Raw genomic sequence first — 23,552 nt, forward strand, 5'->3', positions numbered from 1 at the left:
AAGTAGGGTCAAGTGAAGGCTTCTTAAGGAGAGGTGTGACCACAGCATGTTTAAAGGCAGCAGGGACAGTCGCAGTGGAAAGTGAGAGGTTGAGAATGTGACAGATAAAAGGAATAAGAGTAGGAGAGATGGCATTAAGAAGGTGGGTGGGAATGGGATCAGAGGAACAGGTGGTACATTTTGAGGAAGAAAGGAGAAGTGTAGTTTCCTAAATAGTAACTTCAGGAAAGGAGGAAAGGGAATGAGGGGAAGGAGAGAGAGGGGAACGGACTAGTGGAGGGAGAGGTGGTGAGGTAGAGAAAGCAAGGTTTATCTTTTGAACCTTGTTGTGAAAGAATTCAGCAAGGGTCTGAGGAGATAATGAAGGGGGAGTTGGGGGAGGGGGCACCTTGAGGAGAGAGTTCAATGTGGTGAAGAGAAGTCGAGGATTAGAGCCAAGAGAGTTGGTCAGTTGGATATAATAATCCTGTTTGGCACATAAAAGAGCAGATTGGAAGGAGGTCAGCATGAATTTAAAGTGTAAGAAATCAGCAAGGGCCCGAGATTTCCGCCAGAGGCGTTCGGCGCAGCGGGTACAGGAACGTAGGTAGCGGATATTAGAAGTCAGCCAAGGTTGGGGTTTTGTACGCCTTACAGGGCGGGTCATCAAAGGTGCAAGAGTGTCTAAGGCAGAGGATAGAGTATTGTTGTAAGAAGAAACAGCCTCGTTGACAGACGTGGATGGTGCCACAGTAGAGAGGAGGTTTGAAACATGGGAGGATAGAGATGAAGGGTCAATATCGTGAAGATTCCTAGATAAAATAGATAGGATAGGACGGGACTGGGAGGGAGGAGATTTAAGTGTGAAAGTTATAAGATGGTGATCAGAGGAGGGATGATCAGAGACAAGGAAACTAGAAGGTGAACAGTTGGAGGAGAAGATGAGATCAAGACAGTGACCATTTTGATGAGTGGGGGAGGTGGAGCATAGTTGGAGATTAAAGGAGGACGTTAAAGCGAGTAACTTGGAAATATAAGAGTTGGAAGGATCATTAGCAGGAATATTAAAGTCACCAAGGATGAGAGAGGGGGAGGAAGGATCATGGAAGAAGGCAAGCCAGGCGTCAAAGTCACTGAGAAAGGATGAAAGGGACTTATCAGGGGGACGATAAATGACCGCTATTCGAAGAGACAGAGGAGAGAATAGGCGGATAGAGTGGACTTCAAAGGAGGAAAACAGTGAGATTGAGGTGGAAGAAGGGGTTGAAATCTGGAGGAGGGAGAGAGAAGTAGTCCAACACCGCCCCCACGGCCAGCAGGGCGAGGAGTATGTGAAAATAGATAACCGCCATGGCACAGGGCTGCGACTGAAGCAGAGTCATCAGGGCAGAGCCAGGTTTCTGTTATGGCGATGCCGCGGCCACCACTGCTGCTGCCCTGCTGCTGTTTCAGCAGTGGCGGCAAAAATAGAAAAAAAAAAAGATTGTGGGGCTGCACCGTTGTTCCCTTCCCCCTAGCAGCTGACCGGCTCTGCTCTTCATAAATATACGTGAATTCACATCTGCAATACAGGGTTTTAAGTAGTAGAATTTGTTATAACCGATTTTTGGTAATTGAAATCACCCTTTATTACTGTGTTGCCCAGCTGATATGTTTTTGTTCAAATCGATATCAAGTTTTCTCTCTCTTCCTTTGATTTTCCCAATTTGTTTCCCGGGTCTTTTAGGCAAATAATAAATCTTGTTGATAGGAGGAATAGCGTCCTGAATTTTATTCTTTACATTAGTTTCCACTATTTTGCCCAGCACTGAACAGTCTGTAATTTCCCAGATCACCCCTGGAACCCTTTTTTTTTTTCCTTTTTTTACATCGGCATCACATTGGCCATCCTCCAGTCTTCAGGTGGACATATAGGTTTCACACTTCCTAGAGAATTCTGGATGTCTGGTCATGCTTATTTTCTGATGTTGAAGCCATGGTTGTGTGTATGTGTCTGTGTGTGTGTGTGTATATATATATATATATATATATATATATATATACACACAGTGCACTCCATTTAAGTGCACGTCGGATAAGCGAATGCTCTGTTTAACTGCATGCCGTACTTCGGTCCCGTTTTTGGCACCTTTGGTTTAGCGCACCACTGATAAGTGCAAGGTTCGTTATATGAATGGTTTAAGACCGCTCCTCTGCAGGAAAGACTCCGCATAAGAGCACGCACGGAATATGGAAGCCGATTGGGGCGTGACAAAGGAGCTGTAAATTTGAAATCTCACTGGTTAACTGCCACAGGCAGAAGAAGCAAAACAATGTTGTTAGCGTGTACACTGGAGTCGTCATCGTCGTCGTTGCGCAACTGTAAGACTAATACTGGCTGAACGAATAGAAGTTCTTAAAAAATTAGAAAACAAACAAAGTCAAGCATCTATTGCTAAAGAATATGGTGTCAATCCCAGTCAAATTTCACGTATCTTGAAGCAGAAAGACCAGCTTCTGGAAGACTGGCAAAACAATACAAATCCACAACGGAAACGAAAACGGGCAGGGAAAGCTGAGGAGGTAGAAGATGCTCTTCTTCAGTGATTTTCTCAAGTCAGGAGCAGACAGTTTCCTGTCAGTGGTCCACTGCTTACGAAGAAAGCTAATCAGCTAACTGAAAGTCTTGGACTAACTGAATTCAAAGCCACTGTTGGATGGTTGGAAAGATGGAAGGAGAGGAACAACATAAAATTCAATAAACAGCATGGTGAGAAAGAAAATGCTGATGACTTTGGTGCTGAAAACTGGGTTGTTTCAGTTCTTCCTACCATGTTGAACGAGTTTGAACCTCGTGACATTTTCAATGCTGACGAAAACGGACTCTACTGGTGAGCGATTCCTGATGGAACACTTGCATTCAAACATGCTGAAACTACTGGAGGTAAAACGTCGAAGGACCAACTGACAATCCTCCTTTGCTGCAATATGGATAGGAGTGAGAAGTTGGGACTACTCATCATTGGAAAGAGCAGACAGCCCGTTGCTTCAAGAAAGTAAAGCGACTTCCTGTGTCATACGAAGCTAACACATATTCATGGATGACTGGGGAAATTTGGAAGCAGTGGTTAAAGAAGTTAGACACTAGAATGCGGGCACAAAAGCATCAGATGATGTCAGGCTGTCTGACATCAAGGTGGTCTTCCTGCCACCAAACACTACCTCTCTGATCCAACCTATGCATCAGGGCATAATAGCCAATTTCAAACAACATTATCGGGCTCTTGTGTTACGTCGTTTGATGAGCGTTATGGATAACCAGACTGGCAAGGATAAACGTGCTTTTGAACTGGCTTGTAATCTATCACTGTTGGATTCCCTACATATGCAGAAAGAAGCCTGGAATCATGTTACACAGGCAACCATTGTGAACTGCTACAAGCGGGCAAGCTTTGTTAAGGATGTGGAGAGGGACGAAACAGATGCAGCTGTTGCAAACGCGTCAGATGAACAGGTTATTGACATCCCGGCCGGTGTTACTAAAGAGGAGTTTCATCGCTACATAGCTGTTGATTACAATCTACAAACAGCTGACGACAGCACTGATGTCCAGATATGCGCCTTCACACAGGCAACAATGGCTGATGAAATGAGCAGCGAGGCACATACTGATGAAATTCAACAACCTCCTCCTGTCACTTTTGCAAGAGCGCTGGAGAGTCTCAACACTGTGCGGGCCTATCTGGAGGCCACTGGATGTCAGTGCTATGACAGTATTTACCGTCTGGCAGACGTAGTCTATGGAACTCACAGACCCAATAGTGTAGAGAGGACTATAACTGATTACTTCAAGTAAGCCTAACGTCAGTTAACGGAGACTGTATACTGTACGTATATAATAATAGATGAAAAACAACAAAGCAGTGGAATCAAATGTATTTATTGGAACAATACCCGACGTGGCCACGTTTCGCCCTCAGGCTGCGTCAGGGGTATAAACTATTAAAAACAAACAAAACACAAGTATAAAAACATGTATAACCATACATATTAACAATGTCATAAGCATGATTCAACTAATAAAAGGCAATTATATAAAAAAGAGATTCAACATATATAAAACAATCCTTTAAGAGTTCTAAAAAAACATGTATAGACATACATGATATCATCTGTAAAACAAATATTTATAATTATCATTAAAATCATACATCACATAAAATATTTTATCAGAACATCTACAATTACTCATATCACATTTATAACTCTCAATAAAAAATGTTAAGATCATACAATTAGAATCAAAACATTTCAATGAAGAGGGGAAGAAATTTCTTTATACATACCTATCAAAAGTGTATGTAAATATATCATACACACTAGTAGTTCCAAAAATCTAGTTCTACACAGATATAAAAACAAAAGATAAAAATATCATCAGACAAGAAGTATATCTAAATGTGCACAAAACCTTTAAAAGACTCTAGACATTCTAGTTTCTCCACTGATATTCTTAACACAAAACCAAAAAAACCTCCTTAGAAATAAATAACCAGTCCACATTACTGCTAGAGGCAGGAAGCAGTTCACTAAATAAAAGACTTCTCACAAAAATATAACAACAGAGGAAGCACTACAAGCACTCAATCTTCAAAACAACATCTAGTAGGTCTCCATCAGATCACAGCTAGACTCCCTACATATTCCAAAGATGTGCAAGATGAACAGAAATAAAGCAAACACTTACCCACTTATCTGCTACTTCCAACTAAACTGATATGCATTAGCATTACTAGCTTCTGAGACCCATGACTCATATAGCATCATCATAAGGTTAAAGGTCATCTCCAAGCACATTGCAAGTATCTTAAAGGGCCAGATAGCTATTTTACATTGGAGAGCCAGATTTTAAAATAAACAGTGCTTAATTGTGAAATGTTCATAAAGATTACAAAACTGATTATCTAAATTAATAAAAGCTTACAAATGGGTATAAACACAATGCTTTCAAAACCGAAAACTCTAGGAATAAGTAATGTCCACATTACTGCTAAGGCAGGTAACAGTTCACTGAATGAAAAATTTCTCACAAAAATGTAACAGCAGAGAGAGCACTGCAAGCACTCAATCTTTAAAAACAATATCTAGTACGTTTCAATGAGATCACAACTAGACTCCCTACATATTCCAAAGGTGTGCAAGATCAACAGAGATAAAGCAAACACTTACCCATTTATCTGCTACTTCCAACTGAACTGATATGTATTAGCATTAGCATTACTAGCTTCTGTGAGACCCATGACTCATATAGCATCATCATTGAAACGTACTAGATGTTGTTTTTAAAGATTGAGTGCTTGCAGTGCTCTCTCTGCTGTTACATTTTTGTGAGAAATTTTTCATTCAGTGAACTGTTACCTGCCTTAGCAGTAATGTGGACATTACTTATTCCTAGAGTTTTCGGTTTTGAAAGCATTGTGTTTATACCCATTTGTAAGCTTTTATTAATTTAGATCATCAGTTTTGTAATCTTTATGAACATTTCACAATTAAGCACTGTTTATTTTAAAATCTGGCTCTCCAATGTAAAATAGCTATCTGGCCCTTTAAGATACTTGCAATGTGCTTGGAGATGACCTTTAACCTTATGATGATGCTATATGAGTCATGGGTCTCAGAAGCTAGTAATGCTAATGCATATCAGTTTAGTTGGAAGTAGCAGATAAGTGGGTAAGTGTTTGCTTTATTTCTGTTCATCTTGCACATCTTTGGAATATGTAGGGAGTCTAGCTGTGATCTGATGGAGACCTACTAGATGTTGTTTTGAAGATTGAGTGCTTGTAGTGCTTCCTCTGTTGTTATATTTTTGTGAGAAGTCTTTTATTTAGTGAACTGCTTCCTGCCTCTAGCAGTAATGTGGACTGGTTATTTATTTCTAAGGAGGTTTTTTGGTTTTGTGTTAAGAATATCAGTGGAGAAACTAGAATGTCTAGAGTCTTTTAAAGGTTTTGTGCACATTTAGATATACTTCTTGTCTGATGATATTTTTATCTTTTGTTTTTATATCTGTGTAGAACTAGATTTTTGGAACTACTAGTGTGTATGATATATTTACATACACTTTTGATAGGTATGTATAAAGAAATTTCTTCCCCTCTTCATTGAAATGTTTTGATTCTAATTGTATGATCTTAACATTTTTTATTGAGAGTTATAAATGTGATATGAGTAATTGTAGATGTTCTGATAAAATATTTTATGTGATGTATGATTTTAATGATAATTATAAATATTTGTTTTACAGATGATATCATGTATGTCTATACATGTTTTTTTAGAACTCTTAAAGGATTGTTTTATATATGTTGAATCTCTTTTTTATATAATTGCCTTTTATTAGTTGAATCATGCTTATGACATTGTTAATATGTATGGTTATACATGTTTTTATACTTGTGTTTTGTTTGTTTTTAATAGTTTATACCCCTGACGCAGCCTGAGGGCGAAACGTGGCCACGTCGGGTATTGTTCCAATAAATACATTTGATTCCACTGCTTTGTTGTTTTTCATCTACTGTTTTGTAAGCAGTTGTGTGCCTTTTTGTTTTTTTTTTGTTTCGTATATAATAATAAACAGTACTGTACGAATATTTATCAGATGTCAAACTTCTTTGGTCACAATGGTTAAGTGCACGCTCCGGTTAACTGCATGCATTTGTTTGGTCCCAGACCCTTGCACTTAAGCGGATTGCACTGTATATATATATATATATATATATATATATATATATATATTGGGGGGGGGGGGGCATTCATTTTCGAGAGCGATTTCACATACATGTAGATGTCCAATTCTGCATTTCAGCAATGCCTCTTGAGGATTGTGCATTTCTGTTTGGATGTCCATTTTGTCATTCAGACATACTTTCTAAAATGCCACTCTTTGTGTCATTTGTTCACTCAGATTTCCTTTGTCTAATGCAGTATTACATTTTATTTAAAGATCAGAAACCATTCAATGTGTCATATAAGCAATAACAGGGAAACACTTTTTCACATTACAGTAACTACTACACACACCTGACTTTCCTGGAAGAATATTCCCAATTCAAAAGTAAAATACAACTGATGGATTTTTAACTGCTGACCTTTTTAAATTTTATTTATTTTTATTTGTTACATTTGTATCCCACATTTTCCCAGCTATTTGCAGGCTCAATGTGGCTTACATAGTACCGGAGAGGCGTTCGCCAACTCCGGTATGAACAAATACAAAGTGATGTTGTGATAGGATAAGGTTCATATGGAACAGACACATTAGGGAATCGTAGAGCGGAAGAGTTATGTTATGTCCATTACGTGCTTTGGTTTCGTTGTGTTACTACTACTACTACTATTTAGCATTTTTATATCGCTACAAGGCGTACGCAGCGCTGCACAAACATAGAAGAAAGACAGTCCCTGCTCAAAGAGCTTACAATCTAATAGACAAAAAATAAATAAAGTAAGCAAATCAAATCAATTAATGTGAACGGGAAGGAAGAGAGGAGGCTAGGTGGAGGCAAGTGGTTACAAGTGGTTACGAGTCAAAAGCAATGTTAAAGAGGTGGGCTTTCAGTCTAGATTTAAAGGTGGCCAAGGATGGGGCAAGACGTAGGGGCTCAGGAAGTTTATTCCAGGTGTAGGGTGCAGCGAGACAGAAGGTGCGAAGTCTGGAGTTGGCAGTAGTGGAGAAGGGAACAGATAAGAAGGATTTATCCATGGAGCGGAGTGCACGGGAAGGGATGTAGGGAAGGACGAGTGTGGAGAGATACTGGGGAGCAGCAGAGTGAGTAGTATGAGTAAAGCGACCCTGGCGGAAGACGAGATGGGCAGCAGAGTTTTGAACTGACTGGAGAGGGGAGAGGTGACTAAGTGGGAGGCCAGCAAGAAGCAGATTGCAGTAGTCTAAATGAGAGGTGACAAGGGTGTGGATGAGGGTTTTGGTAGAGTGCTCGGAAAGAAAGGGGCGGATTTTACGGATGTTGTAAAGAAAGAAACGACAGGTCTTGGCAATCTGCTGGATATGAGCAGAGAAGGAGAGAGAAGAGTCAAAGATGACCCTAAGGTTTCGAGCGGAGGAGACAGGGAGAATGAGAGAGCAGGCATTTAAGCTGGATCGGTAGGATATGCCTTTTTGAACAGATTAGTTTTTAGTGATTTCTGGAAGTTTATGTGATCATACATTGTTTTCACGGCTTTTGGTAATGAAAGGAAAAAAAAAGTGGTCAGAGGAATTAGTCCAAATTGCTGACAATGAGTTCCTTTTACTAAGGTGTGCTAATGGATTAGCACATGCTAAATGCTAAGAACCCCAAAGGAATAAAATGGGCTTCTTAGCATTTAGCGCAGGCTAACTCTATTAGCACACCTTAGCAAAAGGAGCTCAATGATTTTACCAGTCACTAATAATCTTTTTTTTTTCATTTTTCTACTGAAATAGTTATGTGTGTCATTGCAAACATCAGTCAAACATGATACCTCACCTTTGAAGTCACTTACTAACCAGCTGGTACACACATGCTGTTAGTAAATGAACCCCTTTATAATAAAATGTTGTACTATATTCCAATTTCAAATAAACCAATTCATAGAAAGTTTGCTTTCAACGACACATGGGTCAAACAAAGAGATCTCTAGAGTCTCAAATATCCATGTATTGCTTGCAACTATTTTGTTAGTCCATTAAGATGTATAATAATCTGCAAAGATTTCTAATAAATCTTCTAATAAATAAATATGCATATATAAGCGTATTTATTTTCCTTCTTTTTTTTTATTTCTAGTAAATGTAATGCTTGTGAAAGGTTCCTCACTACTACCACTGGAAACCACAATTAATCCACAGAACAGATTTAGCATAAGCAAATTTCCCGACAAAGCCCTGACAGTGTACTTCAATGCCACTCAGGAGAGCCAACCTCTTCTATTGTTACCATGATTTACCCTCCATGTCTGTTCAGTCTTCTACCTCTGTTGGAGCTATCAACATGAGGACTAACTATTGCTGAACTGTTAATGATGTTTTTGTTAATAATGTAGGGGTATGGAAGATCCAAGATGGCTGCCTTCTATCAGGTCATGTTAGCTGCTTTCTGAATGTTTCTAGAATCATGTCTAAAAGGAAGGTTTTAACATCCAACTCTCCAAGAGAGACCCATCAATTATCAATTCTTCCCTTAGTTAAGAAGGAAGTTTCTAGGGGTTGAACTGGATCTCCCAGGATTAAAGGCTTTTTAGTGCAGATCCCAGAGTTAATTTCAGTCCTAGTCTTGATTATTCACAAGCTTCTAAACTTCCTAGACAGTCAACCCAAGCACAACACACTGAACTTTCTCTGGAAGTTTATGGAAGGTCTGTTTCAGTGGCATACTTGAATGTTTGGTTTTCTTTTCTCTATGATGCTGAGTTAGTAGAATCATTGGAGGAAGTGGAGAGGAACACTGATGTAACTGATAAACCTTTTGCTGAACCAAATGATACAACTGTGTCAGCACTGTAACACCAGTGGGAGCTCCGTGAGGTACAGCGACTGATGGACGGTCCAGTGCACCAAGACGTGCATTCATAAATGTCTCCTGTTAGGTCTAGCATTTATTCTTCAGGAAACTGAATTAAGACTCAGAAAGATAGTTGTATGATCACAGCAGAAGTGCCCCATCATTCCACCTAGTGAAGAAGCATCAGAATGCACTTTTTCTCAGTGTTTATTAAATTCAAATATTAATGTGATTTCTAGAACAATTGTGGTTGAAGATCTGCAAAGTTTTCAGAGATCTCTTCAGAAGAGCTAACTTGCAATCATTTGCAAGATTGGAAAATCTTGAGATTTCTAAACTAGAGTTGCAACATGATGGTAAAATATGAGAAGTGAATTCAGAATTGTGAACAAGAAGTGAGGAAATGTATTCAGAATATAATTATTTTGGAAAAAGATGTTACACAGCTGAAGGAATTTTCTACTAAGCTGATTAGCTTAAAGTAAATGCTGTTTTGGCTTGTAAGACTGAGAAAACTGAAATTTTAAATGCTGAAATACCAGAGTTATTAACTTTTCTAAGATGGAATTTAAGAGTTATTTGAGGGAGATTAGAGGTTCCCAAGACATCTCTTCCCCTCATTGCTTCTATTATTTGCTTGTTAGAAATAACTTAACATTCAGGGGGAAGATGTTAAACCAGAAACATATACTTCAAGCTCACAGTCAGATGTAAGGTCTCTCAGACTTTCTACGGATTTAATACCTGCATCTGTTATAAAAGAGACTTTATTGAAAACCATGACACTTGAATCAGATTGTGATTGGGTACTTAAAAATCTGTTTTCCTTCACATGATAAGAAATTTTTGGGTTTGGTCATTTGGATGTTTCCAGATGTTTTTTTTTTAATTCAATCTCACAGACATCAATTTCTTGCATTAACATCTCAGGTACTAGCTTAGTTGCAAGCTTTCTCAGAGGGCCTTTAACTAAGGCGCGCTCACGTTTTTAGCGTGTGCTAAAAACAGGTGCGTGCTAAACGTTAGAGGCGCCAATGCATTCCTATGGGCATCTCTAACGTTTAGTGCATGCCCAATTTTAACGTGCGCTAAAAACGTGAGCACTCCTTAGTAAAAGACCCCCTGACCCCCTAAATGCGTTGTTTGTAGATGTAAAATTAAACACCTATCAAACATTTATATTTTTCATTAGGCAGATCAGTTGAAGTCCTACTTGCGTTCTAAGATTGAAGAATTGTATTGAATGTCAGAAAATTAGACTTCTTTTTCTTTTCACATGAACACTAGTGTTGACACTCCTTGTCAAAGAACTGTTGTTTTAATTTTTGAAATAATATATGGTTCTTGGATAAGAACATAAGAGTAGCCATACTGGGTCAGACCAGTGGTCCTTCCAGCCAGGGGCATAACCAGACAACAGATTTTGAGTGGGCCTAGGCAAGAATTGGATGGGCACCAAGTGTTCTCCCCCCCCCCCCAACCCCCCAAAAATATCTCAGCTGGCGGAAAAACGCTTCTTTCCACCTTGGCAGTCTGCAGCAGGCATATGCTGAAAACTGAGCATGCATAGGTGCTGGTATTGTGGAGAGTAGCGTTTTTGTTACCATCATGGGGAAGTCTTCAGCTGGTGGAGCTTGAGATCCCCGCCAGCTACTGCTAAACGTCTGCCACTGTTGGGTGGGCCTGAGCCCTAAGTGGGTGGACCCCGGCCCACCCAGGCCCACCTGTGGCTACACCACTGCTTCCAGCCCAGTAACCTGTTTTCCAAACAGTGGCCAAGCTAGGTCACAAGTACCTGGCAGAAACCCAAATTGTGGCAACACTCCATACTACAAATCCCAGGGCAAGAAGTTGCTTCCCATCTGTCTCAATAGCAGACTATGGACTTTTCCTCCAGAAATTTGTCCAAACCTTTTTTAAACCCAGATACTCTAACCGCTGTTACCACATCCTCTGGCAAAGAGTTCCAGAGCTTAACTATTCGTCGAGTGAAAAAATATTTCCTCCTATTTGTTTTAAAAGTATTTCCATGTAACTTCCTTGAGTGTCCCCTAGTCTTTTTACATATGGAACGAGTAAAAAATCAATTTACTTCTACTCGTTCTACACCACTCAGGATGAAATTTAAATGCAAGGTTATAATAATAAAACTTTATTTATAACCCGTTATAGCTTTAAAAGTCTAAGCGGGGAACAAATCACATACAAAATATATAAAAAAACAAAGCAATAAAAACTATGGGGTCACGTGATGCCTGCTGCCTAGGAAGAAGCAAGGACGAGAGGCTCCTCCAGAGATCTGCCAATATCAGCTAAAATAGTTAGATTTGCCGAATGATTCCGACCCGTGAGGGAGCTGGAAATTTTCTTTAAAAGGTCGAGACTGGAATTGGACCTTGTTTAGAGAGAGTCTCTGAGGTATGCCCACAAAATCGCAGAGAGGGGCGAAACACCTGAAAAGCACGGGCCAAAAAAAATGGGGGGACACTATCGCAGCAGGAGCAGAACGCAAGTGAGCTGCAAACAGGCGAGTGGATCGCAGAAATAACACGATCTGTGTCAGAGGCCTTGGAGAATAGGCTCAGTAAGCTGCAGACAGCTGTTGATGAAATAAATGGTAAATTTGATGCGCATGCCAATCGTACAGCTGAAGTGGAGAGGAGGGTAGCTGCGGGTGAAGAAGATGCACAAAAAATGGCGGCCCAGATCTCACTTCTCCAAAAAGAATCGGGAGAGTTAAGGGATCGATTGGAAAAGCAAGAAAATCGGGCAAGGCGAAATAATTTGAGGGTCGTTGACTCCCAGAGGCAGTGACGGACAAAAATTTATACCACTTTTTTGACTCCTGGCTCCCTGATCATCTGGGTATTGAGAGCGGCAGGAACATTATATGCTGCGACCGGGCCCATCGGATTGGGGCGAGAAGTGAGCAGAACACCAGGTCCAAAACAGTAATAGCCCACTTCACTAACTGGCAGGCAAAGGAGGCATTACTAAGGGCTTACCGCTCAAAGACTTCTATGCAGTACGAGGGCCACTGGCTGCTCATCTTTAATGACTATTCAGCGAAGGTGGCGTTGCTACGCAAAGCTAAGGCGCCCACATGCACGGAGCTGCACAAAAAGGGAATTAAGTTTGCACTTCTTTACCCTGCAAAGCTCCGGGTGTGGTATGAGAATCAGGTGAGTTATATAAGCAATTTGGAAGAGGCGAAGGCGCTGCTGGAGAGAATCAACACAAACGCGGAGAGTGCAACGAGAGGGAGCCCGTGATCATCTTAAGATCTTTTGGAGATGGAGGTTTGGTGCTTATTCTGCAAGCATGGGTAAAAGAAGCATCAAGTAATCGTCAAAACTTGGCGCTTATACTAATTGGACATGTTCATCGGTTGAATTGGGTTATGTTTGTAAGTTGGGAAGTATAGCTGGAGAGAGGCCTAAGGGAGGCGGAGAGAATGCTTGGCCTTCCAGTCTATATCTGCAGCTATTTAGCTTCCCTTAGCAGGGTTCATTTCAATGATTAAAAAGGGAGTGGAATCTAGCTATGTTAAATTACAGATTTCCTAAGTTTATTAAGTAAATCTTTGGTATGTTACAGTAAGCACATAGGCAGACTCTGGGGGGGGGGGCGTCTTTCTGCGGGTACTAGGCAGGAGAAGGATGGGAGATCTTCATGGGGGAGGGGATAGAAAGGGAGGGGGAGGGGGAAGCGGGGGAGGGCGGGAGTAGGGGGGAGGGATGGTGGAAGAGTGGGGGTGGAGGTGAAGCTGTGGACGATGTTTGTGTGGAGGGTGGGGGAGGGTGGCAGGAGGGGTGGGGGAACTGATGTTAGGAGGGATAGGGGATACAAGTTGAAATTTGATGTGGGGCTCTTGGATTTGAGGGAGGGGGGGACAGTATGAAAGCAAATTCGAATGTTTATCTGATAGTTAGGAAGCAAGAAGGAACTCACCGGTTTAGCTGGGAGACCGGTGTGCTGAGCAGTAACTACATCTATGTCAATGAAAGTAAATCTCATGATTATGGTTAATTTGAAGTTAATTACTCTCAATGTAGATGACATGCATTCTCCGGTTAAAAGATCTAAATTGCTCTCTTGGCTGCAGAAGGCAGGGGCAGACATAGCATTTATCCAAGAAACTCAGCCACAGAACATCAAAATTTAAAGAGGAGCTGGGTAGTGGAGGTAGGGTACTCTTCTTACAATTCCAGACAGAGGGGAGTGGCCATACTAATACATAAAAATTGCCCTTTAATACTCACAGCGCTGTACAATTTAACATAGAAGGACGGTCCCTGCTCAAAGAGCTTACAATCTAAGAGACAAGTGAACGGTCAGTCCGATAGGGGTAGTCAAATTGGGGCAGTCTGGATTTACTGAACGGTAAGAGTTAGCTGCCAAATGCAGCATTGAAGAGGTGGGTTTTAAGCAAAGACTTGAAAATGGGCTGGGAGGGGGCTTGGCGTAAGGGCTCAGGAAGGTTGTTCCAAGCATAGGGTGAGGCGAGGCAGAATGAGCGGAGCCTGGAGTTGGCGGTGGTGGAGAAGGGTACAGAGAGGAGGGATTTGTCCTGTGAACGGAGGTTACGGGCTGGAACGTAAGGGGAGATGAGGGTAGAAAGGTAGTGAGGGGCAGCAGACTGAGTGCATTTGTAGGTAAGAAGGAGACGCTTGAATTGAATGCGGTATCTGATTGGAAGCCAGTGAAGTGACCTGAGGAGAGGGGTGATATGGGTTCTGGCGGAATATGAGACGTGCAGCAGAGTTCTAAACAGATTGAAGGGGGGATAGATGGCTAAGTGGGAGGCCGGTGAGGAGTAAGTTGCAGTAGTCAAGGCGAGAGGTAATGAGAGCGTGGACGAGAGTTCGGGTGGTGTGTTCAGAGAGGAAAGGGCGAATTTTGCTGATGTTAAAGAGGAAGAAGCGACAGGTCTTGGCTATCTTCTGGATATGCGCAGAGAAGGAGAGGGAGGAGTCAAAGATGACTCCGAGGTTGCGGGCAGATGAGACGGGGAGGATGAGGGTGTTATCAACTGAGATAGAAAGTGGAGGAAGAGGAGACGTGGGTTTTGGTGGAAAGACGATGAGCTCGGTCTTGGACATGTTCAGTTTCAGGTGGCGGTTGGACATCCAGGCAGCAATGTCGGATAAGCAGGCTGATACCTTTGCCTGGGTCTCTGTGGTGATGTCTGGTGTGGAGAGATATAGCTGGGTGTCATCAACATAGAGATGATACTGGAAACCATGAGATGAGATCAGGGAGCCCAGGGAAAAGGTGTAGATTGAGAAGAGAAGGGGTCCAAGGACAGATCCCTGGGGAACACCAACAGATAGGGGGATAGGGGTGGAGGAAGATCCATGAGAGTGAACTCTGAAGGTGCGGTGGGAGAGACAGGAGGAGAACCAGGAGAGGACAGAGCCCTGGAACCCAAATGAGGACAGTGTGGCAAGAAGTAAGTCATGATTAACAGTGTCAAAAGCGGCGGATAGATCAAGGAGGATGAGGATGGAGTAGTGGCCTCTGGATTTGGCAAGGAACAGGTCATTACAGACTTTAGAGAGTGCTGTTTCTGTTGAGTGAAGAGGGCGAAAACCGGATTGAAGTGGATCGAGGATGGTATGAGAGGAGAGAAAATCAAGGCAGCGGCTGTGAACGGCACGCTCAAGTATTTTGGAGAGGAAGGGTAGGAGGGAGATGGAGCAGTAGTTGGAGGGACAGGTAGGGTCAAGTGATGGTTTTTTGAGGAGAGGTGTGACTACGGCGTGCTTGAAGGTGTCAGGGACAGTTGCAGTGGAGAGAGGTTGAGGATATGACAGATGGAGGGGGTGACAGTATGAGAGATGATGTTAAGTAAGTTGGTGGGGATGGGATCAGAAGAGCAGGTGGTGCATTTCGAGGAGGAATCCTCACGTCTGCTCGGGGCCGGGTTCGACGAAGGTCGGTCCCGGGGGACCTGCATAACAGGAGGCCTCGAGGCATTGCAGACCCACTCGACACCTCACTGCTCCCACCGCAAGTTGGTCTCACAGTAGCCATTACCTCTCTTCCCGACATCGATGCTCCCTTCAATGTCGACGCCGACGTCACTGACCTCGGTACCAATGCCGACATCGAAGGACCGGACTGAGCCCCATAAAGTTTTTCTCGTTGGGCTTCTCGAGACGCTTGGGTCCTGTTATGACCCGGTAGTAGTGAGCCCTTGTGCCCCGACAGAGCACGGCAGAGATGGAGTGCTACCGCACTCAGTCAGGCAGCCAGACAACCCCTAGCTTCACCTGGAAAGCGACCACAGTTCACCGGGAGTTGAGCTCCCAGCTGCAGGCGGAACCGGCGGGGTTGTACAGCCGCTGACCAGGATGGCAGGAAACAGACACAGTCCAGAACCAGTACTCTGACAGGCAAAGAATAGTCAAAATCAGTCCAGGGTCAAGGCAGGCAGCAAACAAGCGTAATCCGAGAAAACTAGCCAAGGTCCGGTGCACAGGTAAACAGGAACAGAAGAATACTCAGTGAACAGCACTCCCACAGCAACTCCTCAGAACAATTGAGGCCGAAGTAAAGAAGACCTGGAGGCAGTGATTTAAATAGTGAAGCAATCAGAGCAAACCAAACTCAGGTGCATCCAACATGGCAGCCCCCATAGGAGATCCTCCCACGACCAGATATGGAGTTCCTTCCTGTTCTCGTTTAGACAAGATGGCTGCCCCCTCCTGAGCTAGCCAAGATGGCTGCTGCTCTTGCTCCAAGCCGGATGATGGCTGCCGGGTTAGGAAACAGAAACCGACCCATCCTGGAGAAGTGTAGCAGAGCGTAACAGGTCCGTTTCTTCATACGAAGACACAGACTACAAGCGGCTGGGCTATGGTCAGGCCCAAGGCACTGGATACACCAAGTGTGGGTATCGGTACCTGAGATTGTCCAGTTGCACCGAGTACAATGCTTGAAGCCGCTGGGTGTCTTCGATGACATGGAAGGAAAAACGGCTTCTGCAAAATCAAAAACATGATTGTGCCTAAAATACAGAAAAAGGCACAAAAGGAAATGGGGAGTACCCGAGCGCGTGGCCTAAAGGCCTGCCGCGACGAAAAAGAAAGAAAACTTAAAGTAGGGAAAAAAAACTAAAAGGAAACTACGGGAACCTACCTCTTTTTTCTTTTTAATCTTTAAAGAAAAAAATAATAAATGTTGCCGAACAAATCGCAGACAGTGAAGACTCTTCCTGGGCCTGAAGAGGCGCAGAAAAGAAAACTGCCGCACTTCAACGCGGACAAACAAAAACTGAAGAAGCACGCTCGCGCCACGGGAGGGAAGTCTTCTGCGCATGCACGGTGCACGTGGTTCGCGCGCCAGAAGACTCTGGCAAAGTTTTTTTACATTTGGGTCCGAATCCTGGGCCGATGCTGACGTCGACCCACATGTGAGAACAAGCAGCCCGCTTGTCCTCTGAGAAACCATTAGTCCTATCAGAAGGAAGAAATCCGTATACGTCTTCCAGTATGTTGCCTCTCCCTGCATCATCCAGTATATGTAGAGTGAAACCTATGTGCAAAATGTTAGCCATTCAGCAGAGGGCATTTTTCAGTCCAAATAATTTATCCATATCACTTCCAATCTATCTGTATGCTTTCAGAGGCACTAGAGAAAAGCAAACATAATTTTACGCTGCTATTTCATTTGCAAAGCAACGCTACACTTAAATCATTCTAGAATTATACCTTGGATGCACAGTCTAATTTTTAAAAAAAACTAACTCTTTAGCCTTCAAACCTCACACTGTGTAATGGTAAATCTCATTCTTTGGGATAGTCCACTCTTGGCAACTCTGAGAATTTCAGAGGAGGAATAGAGAAGGAATCTAATACAGGAAGACAGAGGGAGAAGTGATGGGGGGAATGGAGGAGCTGAGGGAAGGGAGGATGGGGGAATCAGAGAAAAGAGAAAGAAAGGAGGAAGAAGAAATCATATACAGAGGAACAGGATCCAGGATCAGAATGATCCCTTTATATCCCATAGCCCCTCTGATCCCCTTAATCACTCCCTCTCTCTCTCTCTCTCTCTCTCTCTCTCTTAGTTCCTAATTCTCTCCCCACAGCACTCCTGAACCCTTTGCCTTCTCTCTGCTCCCCATTTCCAATCTCCACTCACACATTTTCTCCCCATCCTTCCATTAATCCTCCATTCCCCTCACAACCTACATCCCCTCTGATCCCCTTACCCACACTCCCCAGCACTTCCATTCCCCTCAGGCAACCTCTTTCCACCTTGACAGACCTGCCTCCTTGTTCTCCTTGTATCCTAACCCTGCAGCACATCAGATCCTTTCACTCTTATGCCTCCCCTCCCTACCCCCATTCTCACTCATTCTCTTATCCCCCACTATATCCCCCCATTCCCTCTCCTCCTCTCCTCACACCACCTTAAACTCTCCAAGTCTCTTCCCCCCCCCCACCCCCCCCCCCCCCCCCCCCATATTACCAGGCCTGTGACCTGATACAAAGACTTCTACACCAGTCGAATAAAGGTCTACTTGTTTTGATGATCTTCAAGTAGATCTCACCCATACATTTTGAAAATGAACTACAATCTGATCAGCCAAGTGCTAGACTTTAGTTAGTTGTAGCCAGTAAACAAGAGATCAGATATCTGTTGTTTTTGCAGGCTAGGGTAATTTCAGTTGCTTTTTTTTTTGTTTGTTTGTTTGTTTTTTCACAGATGAAGACAATCAACAAGACAAATGTCCACCCTCTTTGAGTCAAAAACATTAGAAGTAAATAGAGTTTTCTTTATATAGCTGGTTTTCATTAAGTACTGCACTCTTTGCTCACCTTTGCACTGGCCCTGAAACAAGCTGGACTTTCTCTGTTATGAATGACCGAATACGATTCCAATCATTAAGAGTATTTTTCGGTAGGACAATTCTCAAAGGTGACTGTGGCAAATCTCCATTTCTGAGCACACTACCAAAGGAGAAAAGAGGACGATATCAATTTCCTAAACACAGAATCTGAATCATGAAACATAGCAAGATAGTAATATTTGCAAGCACTACGGTTAAGTATTGTAAATACTTGGAAATCATTGTCATTTGCCTCCACTTACTGCAACTTTTATATAAACTACACTTATTTTTAAAATAATTTCTTAAAACATTGCCACATAACTTATGCCAGAAAGACTTTTTAAAAGTTCTTCATATGGTATGAAGTACAAGTTGACTAAAGTAAGCTCAATATGGAGAACATAGAAAGGAAATGACAATAGAAAGCTCAATTGTTGTCTCTACAAAATGCCCAAAATTGTCATTACAATTCCCAAAGGAAGCAATACTCCCACTCTTACTGCAATCTGAAAGATGAGAAGGGGAACCAACAGCGCCTGTGGAAAAATTAATTCTTACCTGATCATTTTCTTTCCATTAGTCCCAACAGATCAATCCAGAGACTTGTGGGTTGTGTCCCTCTACCAGCAGGTGGAGATAGAGAGAACCTCCGAGGTTTGCTATATGTGGACCTGTGCAGCCAAGTAAACCTCAGTATGAACGATACCAAAGCAGTGGAATGGAAACAAGAGAAAACTCTCCCGACATTGTCAGACCAAATGCCCAACATAATTCCACCACTTCCAAATTTATTTGTTTTTATTATTTAATCAAACGAAGGAACATTCAGAACAAAGAAACCTGAAAAAACTAAGCAACCGAAACAAAACTGCGGACACATAGGCGGTCGGTGGCCCAATTGTCTGGGGAGGCTAAAGGGGGCGGGGCTTACATCCATAATTGTCTGACAACACATAGAAAAAAAAATAAGTAAAAATAAAATAATCACAATTAATACCTTTTATATTTCAATGTTTTATTATAATTAAAGCATAACAGAACAATATAAACTTCATAACTGACAGGTGTACAATTTTAAAAACAACCAGTATTCTGCTGTAGTACAGAGTGAACAGCTAACATCCCCAAGAAAATATAACGTCCCGTACCTAATTACCTACCCTACTCCCCATTCCCCTCTCCCTCATCCTCCCCCCCTCTGTTGCAGGAATTACCACTATTGTTAGCAGAATCTGTGGTACTTCAGGAGTCAAACACCACACACCAGAATGAGAGAGAAATCTTCTTTATTTGCCAGCAAAGTAGGACATCAGCACTAGGTCTCTTCTTCTCTTTCTCAGCTCTCTATGTCTTATGGCTTCTGTCTCAGCTCCTTCTCTTCTTCTGTTGTCTCTCTTCTAACGTAAGCTGCTTCTGCTCTCAGTTATATAGGGTCTTACACCTCTCTAGCCCCCCTTTCTCACCAGATGGTAAAGAATAGATTGATTACTCTGCCTTGAACTAATTATCTCTATACATTTACTCCAAAATATCAGTTACATAGGTTTGATATTTCCTAAACTGACCTATGACCTGGGGCCTCTCACGCTAGACAATGGGGCACCTATCTCTTGCATTTTATTATGATCAAATTCTCAGGTTCCCAGCTAACTTCATACTAACTGGGTTCTGGCATTCATTAAGGGGTCAAGGGGCCAATCTTGCTCAATGGCACACATACATTTATTATTACTTTCAGAAAACCAGTCCTTCACTTAGCTATAATTAATCAAGACTTTCCCTGACCTCTTTCACCTATTAGCTTCCTACACAGAACTCGCTAGGACTGTGGATAATTCAAACCAGATGATGGCCTCTTAAACTGCAGACAATCTCACTTGAAAAGTCAGCCACTGGATTAAAAGATATTCTATATAGAAATAGAACTTACTAATTACACAGAATAAAACATATTCTAAAATAAGCAGAAACCAGAATTCCTTATAAGACAAAATCTAACTCATCTAGAATTATCTAGAATTATTTATCTCTACTCTATCTCCTTCTACCCAGCATTAGACTAATCCTTTTAAAACTACAGTATGCCTGGCTCATAATGGTATCCAGATGTGGTAAATAATACCTATGAACAGTCCATCACTCAAAAAGGGACAAAGAGAGTTTCATTTCTCACTGACCTTTCTAACCTCTTAGTCTAGCAAAAGTTAGACTTCTAAATAATCTAAACCAGATGGCATTCCTCCATCACTTGCAGAACTGAAGAGTTAAACACCAAATTAACAAATATAATTTCTCTGCCCACGCTGCCTCACCTCTACTTCCTAATTAATACCTTTTATTAAATTTAGATATTAGATATGTATCATATGTGAAAGAATAAAGTGGTTGCTCAAAGCATATACTAACCACAATTGCTCAACTGCAAAACACTATGCACAACTTTGTGCAAAAACACACTCATAACCTTACTGTACCATAAATATTACACTGGGCAGACCTAATGCACCAATATACCACCATACGGAAAATGCAGACTGTCAACAATATGAAACAAGGGATCATAATATCATGATATGTGTAGAGCCAAAAAACACCCTTTTAGGGTGGCTAGTGTTCACAATGAGCTCCTTTTATTAACAACCATATGTAGATCCTTCATGAGGTAGTGTGTCATGATTTAGGCTCTACACCTTTTCTGATGTTTTGGTGCCACCTCAGTAAGGCCAACACACAATCTCTCCACTGCAAAATACTATACACAAACTTGTGCAAAAACACACTCGTAACCTTACCAAACCATAACAGCACTACTACTACTACTACTACTATTTAGCATTTCTATAGCGCTACAAGGCGTACGCAGCGCTGCACAAACATAGAAGAAAGACAGTCCCTGCTCAAAGAGCTTACAATCTAATAGACAAAAAAATAAATAAAGTAAGCAAATCAAATCAATTAATGTGAACGGGAAGGAAGAGAGGAGGGTAGGTGGAGGCAAGTGGTTACAAGTGGTTACAAGTCAAAAGCAATGTTAAAGAGGTGGGCTTTCAGTCTAGATTTAAAGGTGGCCAAGGATGGGGCAAGACGTAGGGGCTCAGGAAGTTTATTCCAGGCGTAGGGTGCAGCGAGACAGAAGGCGCGAAGTCTGGAGTTGGCAGTAGCGGAGAAGGGAACAGATAAGAAGGATTTATACATGAAGCGGAGTGCACGGGAAGGGGTGTAGGGAAGGACGAGTGTGGGGAGATACTGGGGAGCAGCAGAGTGAGTACATTTATAGGTTAGTAGAAGAAGTTTGAACAGGATGCGAAAACAGATAGGGAGCCAGTGAAGGGTCTTGAGGAGAGGGGTAGTATGAGTAAAGCGACCCTGGCGGAAGACGAGACGGGCAGCAGAGTTTTGAACCGACTGGAGTGGGGAGAGATGACTAAGTGGGAGGCCAGCAAGAAGCAGATTGCAGTAGTCTAAACGAGAGGTGAATAGGGTGTGGATGAGGGTTTTGGTAGAGTGCTCGGAAAGAAAGGGGCGGATTTTACGGATGTTGTAAAGAAAGAAACGACAGGTCTTGGCAATCTGCTGGATATGAGCAGAGAAGGAGAAAGAAGAGTCAAAGATGACCCCAAGGTTTCGAGCTGAGGAGACAGGGAGAATGAGAGAGCCATCAACAGAAATAGAAAACGGGGGGAGCGGGGAGGTGGGTTTGGGGGGGAAAATGAGAAGCTCGGTTTTGGTCATATTTAATTTCAGGTGGCGTTGAGACATCCAGACAGCAATGTCAGACAAGCACGCTGAAACTTTGGTTTGGATGCAAGGTGAGATATCAGGGGTAGAAAGGTAGATTTGGGAGTCATCAGCATAGAGATGGTAGGAAAAGCCATGGGATGAGATTAATGAACCAAGGGAAGAAGTGTAGATAAGTACATAAGTACATAAGTAGTGCCATACTGGGAAAGACCAAAGGTCCATCTAGCCCACCATCCTGTCACCGACAGTGGCCAATCCAGGTCAAGGGCACCTGGCACGCTCCCCAAACGTAAAAACATTCCAGACAAGTTATACCTAAAAATGCGGAATTTTTCCAAGTCCATTTAATAGCGGTCTATGGACTTGTCCTTTAGGAATCTATCTAACCCCTTTTTAAACTCCGTCAAGCTAACCGCCCGTACCACGTTCTCCGGCAACGAATTCCAGAGTCTAATTACACGTTGGGTGAAGAAACATTTTCTCCGATTCGTTTTAAATTTACCACACTGTAGCTTCAACTCATGCCCTCTAGTCCTAGTATTTTTGGATAGCGTGAACAGTCGCTTCACATCCACCCGATCCATTCCACTCATTATTTTATACACTTCTATCATATCTCCCCTCAGCCGTCTCTTCTCCAAGCTGAAAAGCCCTAGCCTTCTCAGCCTCTCTTCATAGGAAAGTCGTCCCATCCCCACTATCATTTTCGTCACCCTTCGCTGTACCTTTTCCAATTCTACTATATCTTTTTTGAGATACGGAGACCAGTACTGAACACAATACTCCAGGTGCGGTCGCACCATGGAGCGATACAACGGCATTATAACATCCACACACCTGGACTCCATACCCTTCCTAATAACACCCAACATTCTATTCGCTTTCCTAGCCGCAGCAGCACACTGAGCAGAAGGTTTCAGCGTATCATCGACGACGACACCCAGATCCCTTTCTTGATCCGTAACTCCTAACGCGGAACCTTGCAAGACGTAGCTATAATTCGGGTTCCTCTTACCCACATGCATCACTTTGCACTTGTCAACATTGAACTTCATCTGCCACTTGCACGCCCATTCTCCCAGTCTCGCAAGGTCCTCCTGTAATCGTTCACATTCCTCCTGCGACTTGACGACCCTGAATAATTTTGTGTCATCGGCGAATTTAATTACCTCACTAGTTATTCCCATCTCTAGGTCATTTATAAATACATTAAAAAGCAACGGACCCAGCACAGACCCCTGCGGGACCCCACTAACTACCCTCCTCCACTGAGAATACTGGCCACGCAATCCTACTCTCTGCTTCCTATCTTTCAACCAGTTCTTAATCCATAATAATACCCTACCTCCGATTCCATGACTCTGCAATTTCTTCAGATAGAAAAGAGGAGGGGACCAAGAACAGAACCCTGAGTTACGCCGACAGGCAGAGGGATAGAAGTAGAAGAGGATCCACCAGAGTGAACACTAAAGGTG

At 42.5% G+C, this 23,552-nt stretch overlaps 1 protein-coding gene across 1 annotated transcript in view; it reads right to left on the minus strand.

Annotated features, from left to right (window-relative positions):
- DCDC2C (doublecortin domain containing 2C) overlaps positions 1-23,552 on the minus strand; it is a 112,335-nt gene that overhangs the window by 64,195 nt on the left and 24,588 nt on the right. The window contains exon 4 of the mRNA XM_030198905.1: positions 18,323-18,454. Coding sequence (XP_030054765.1) covers positions 18,323-18,454 — 132 coding nt within the window. The remainder of the gene's footprint in view (positions 1-18,322; positions 18,455-23,552) is intronic.

This window comes from Microcaecilia unicolor, chromosome 3 (genome assembly GCF_901765095.1).
Source record: "Microcaecilia unicolor chromosome 3, aMicUni1.1, whole genome shotgun sequence".
Classification (NCBI taxonomy): Eukaryota; Metazoa; Chordata; class Amphibia; order Gymnophiona; family Siphonopidae; genus Microcaecilia; species Microcaecilia unicolor.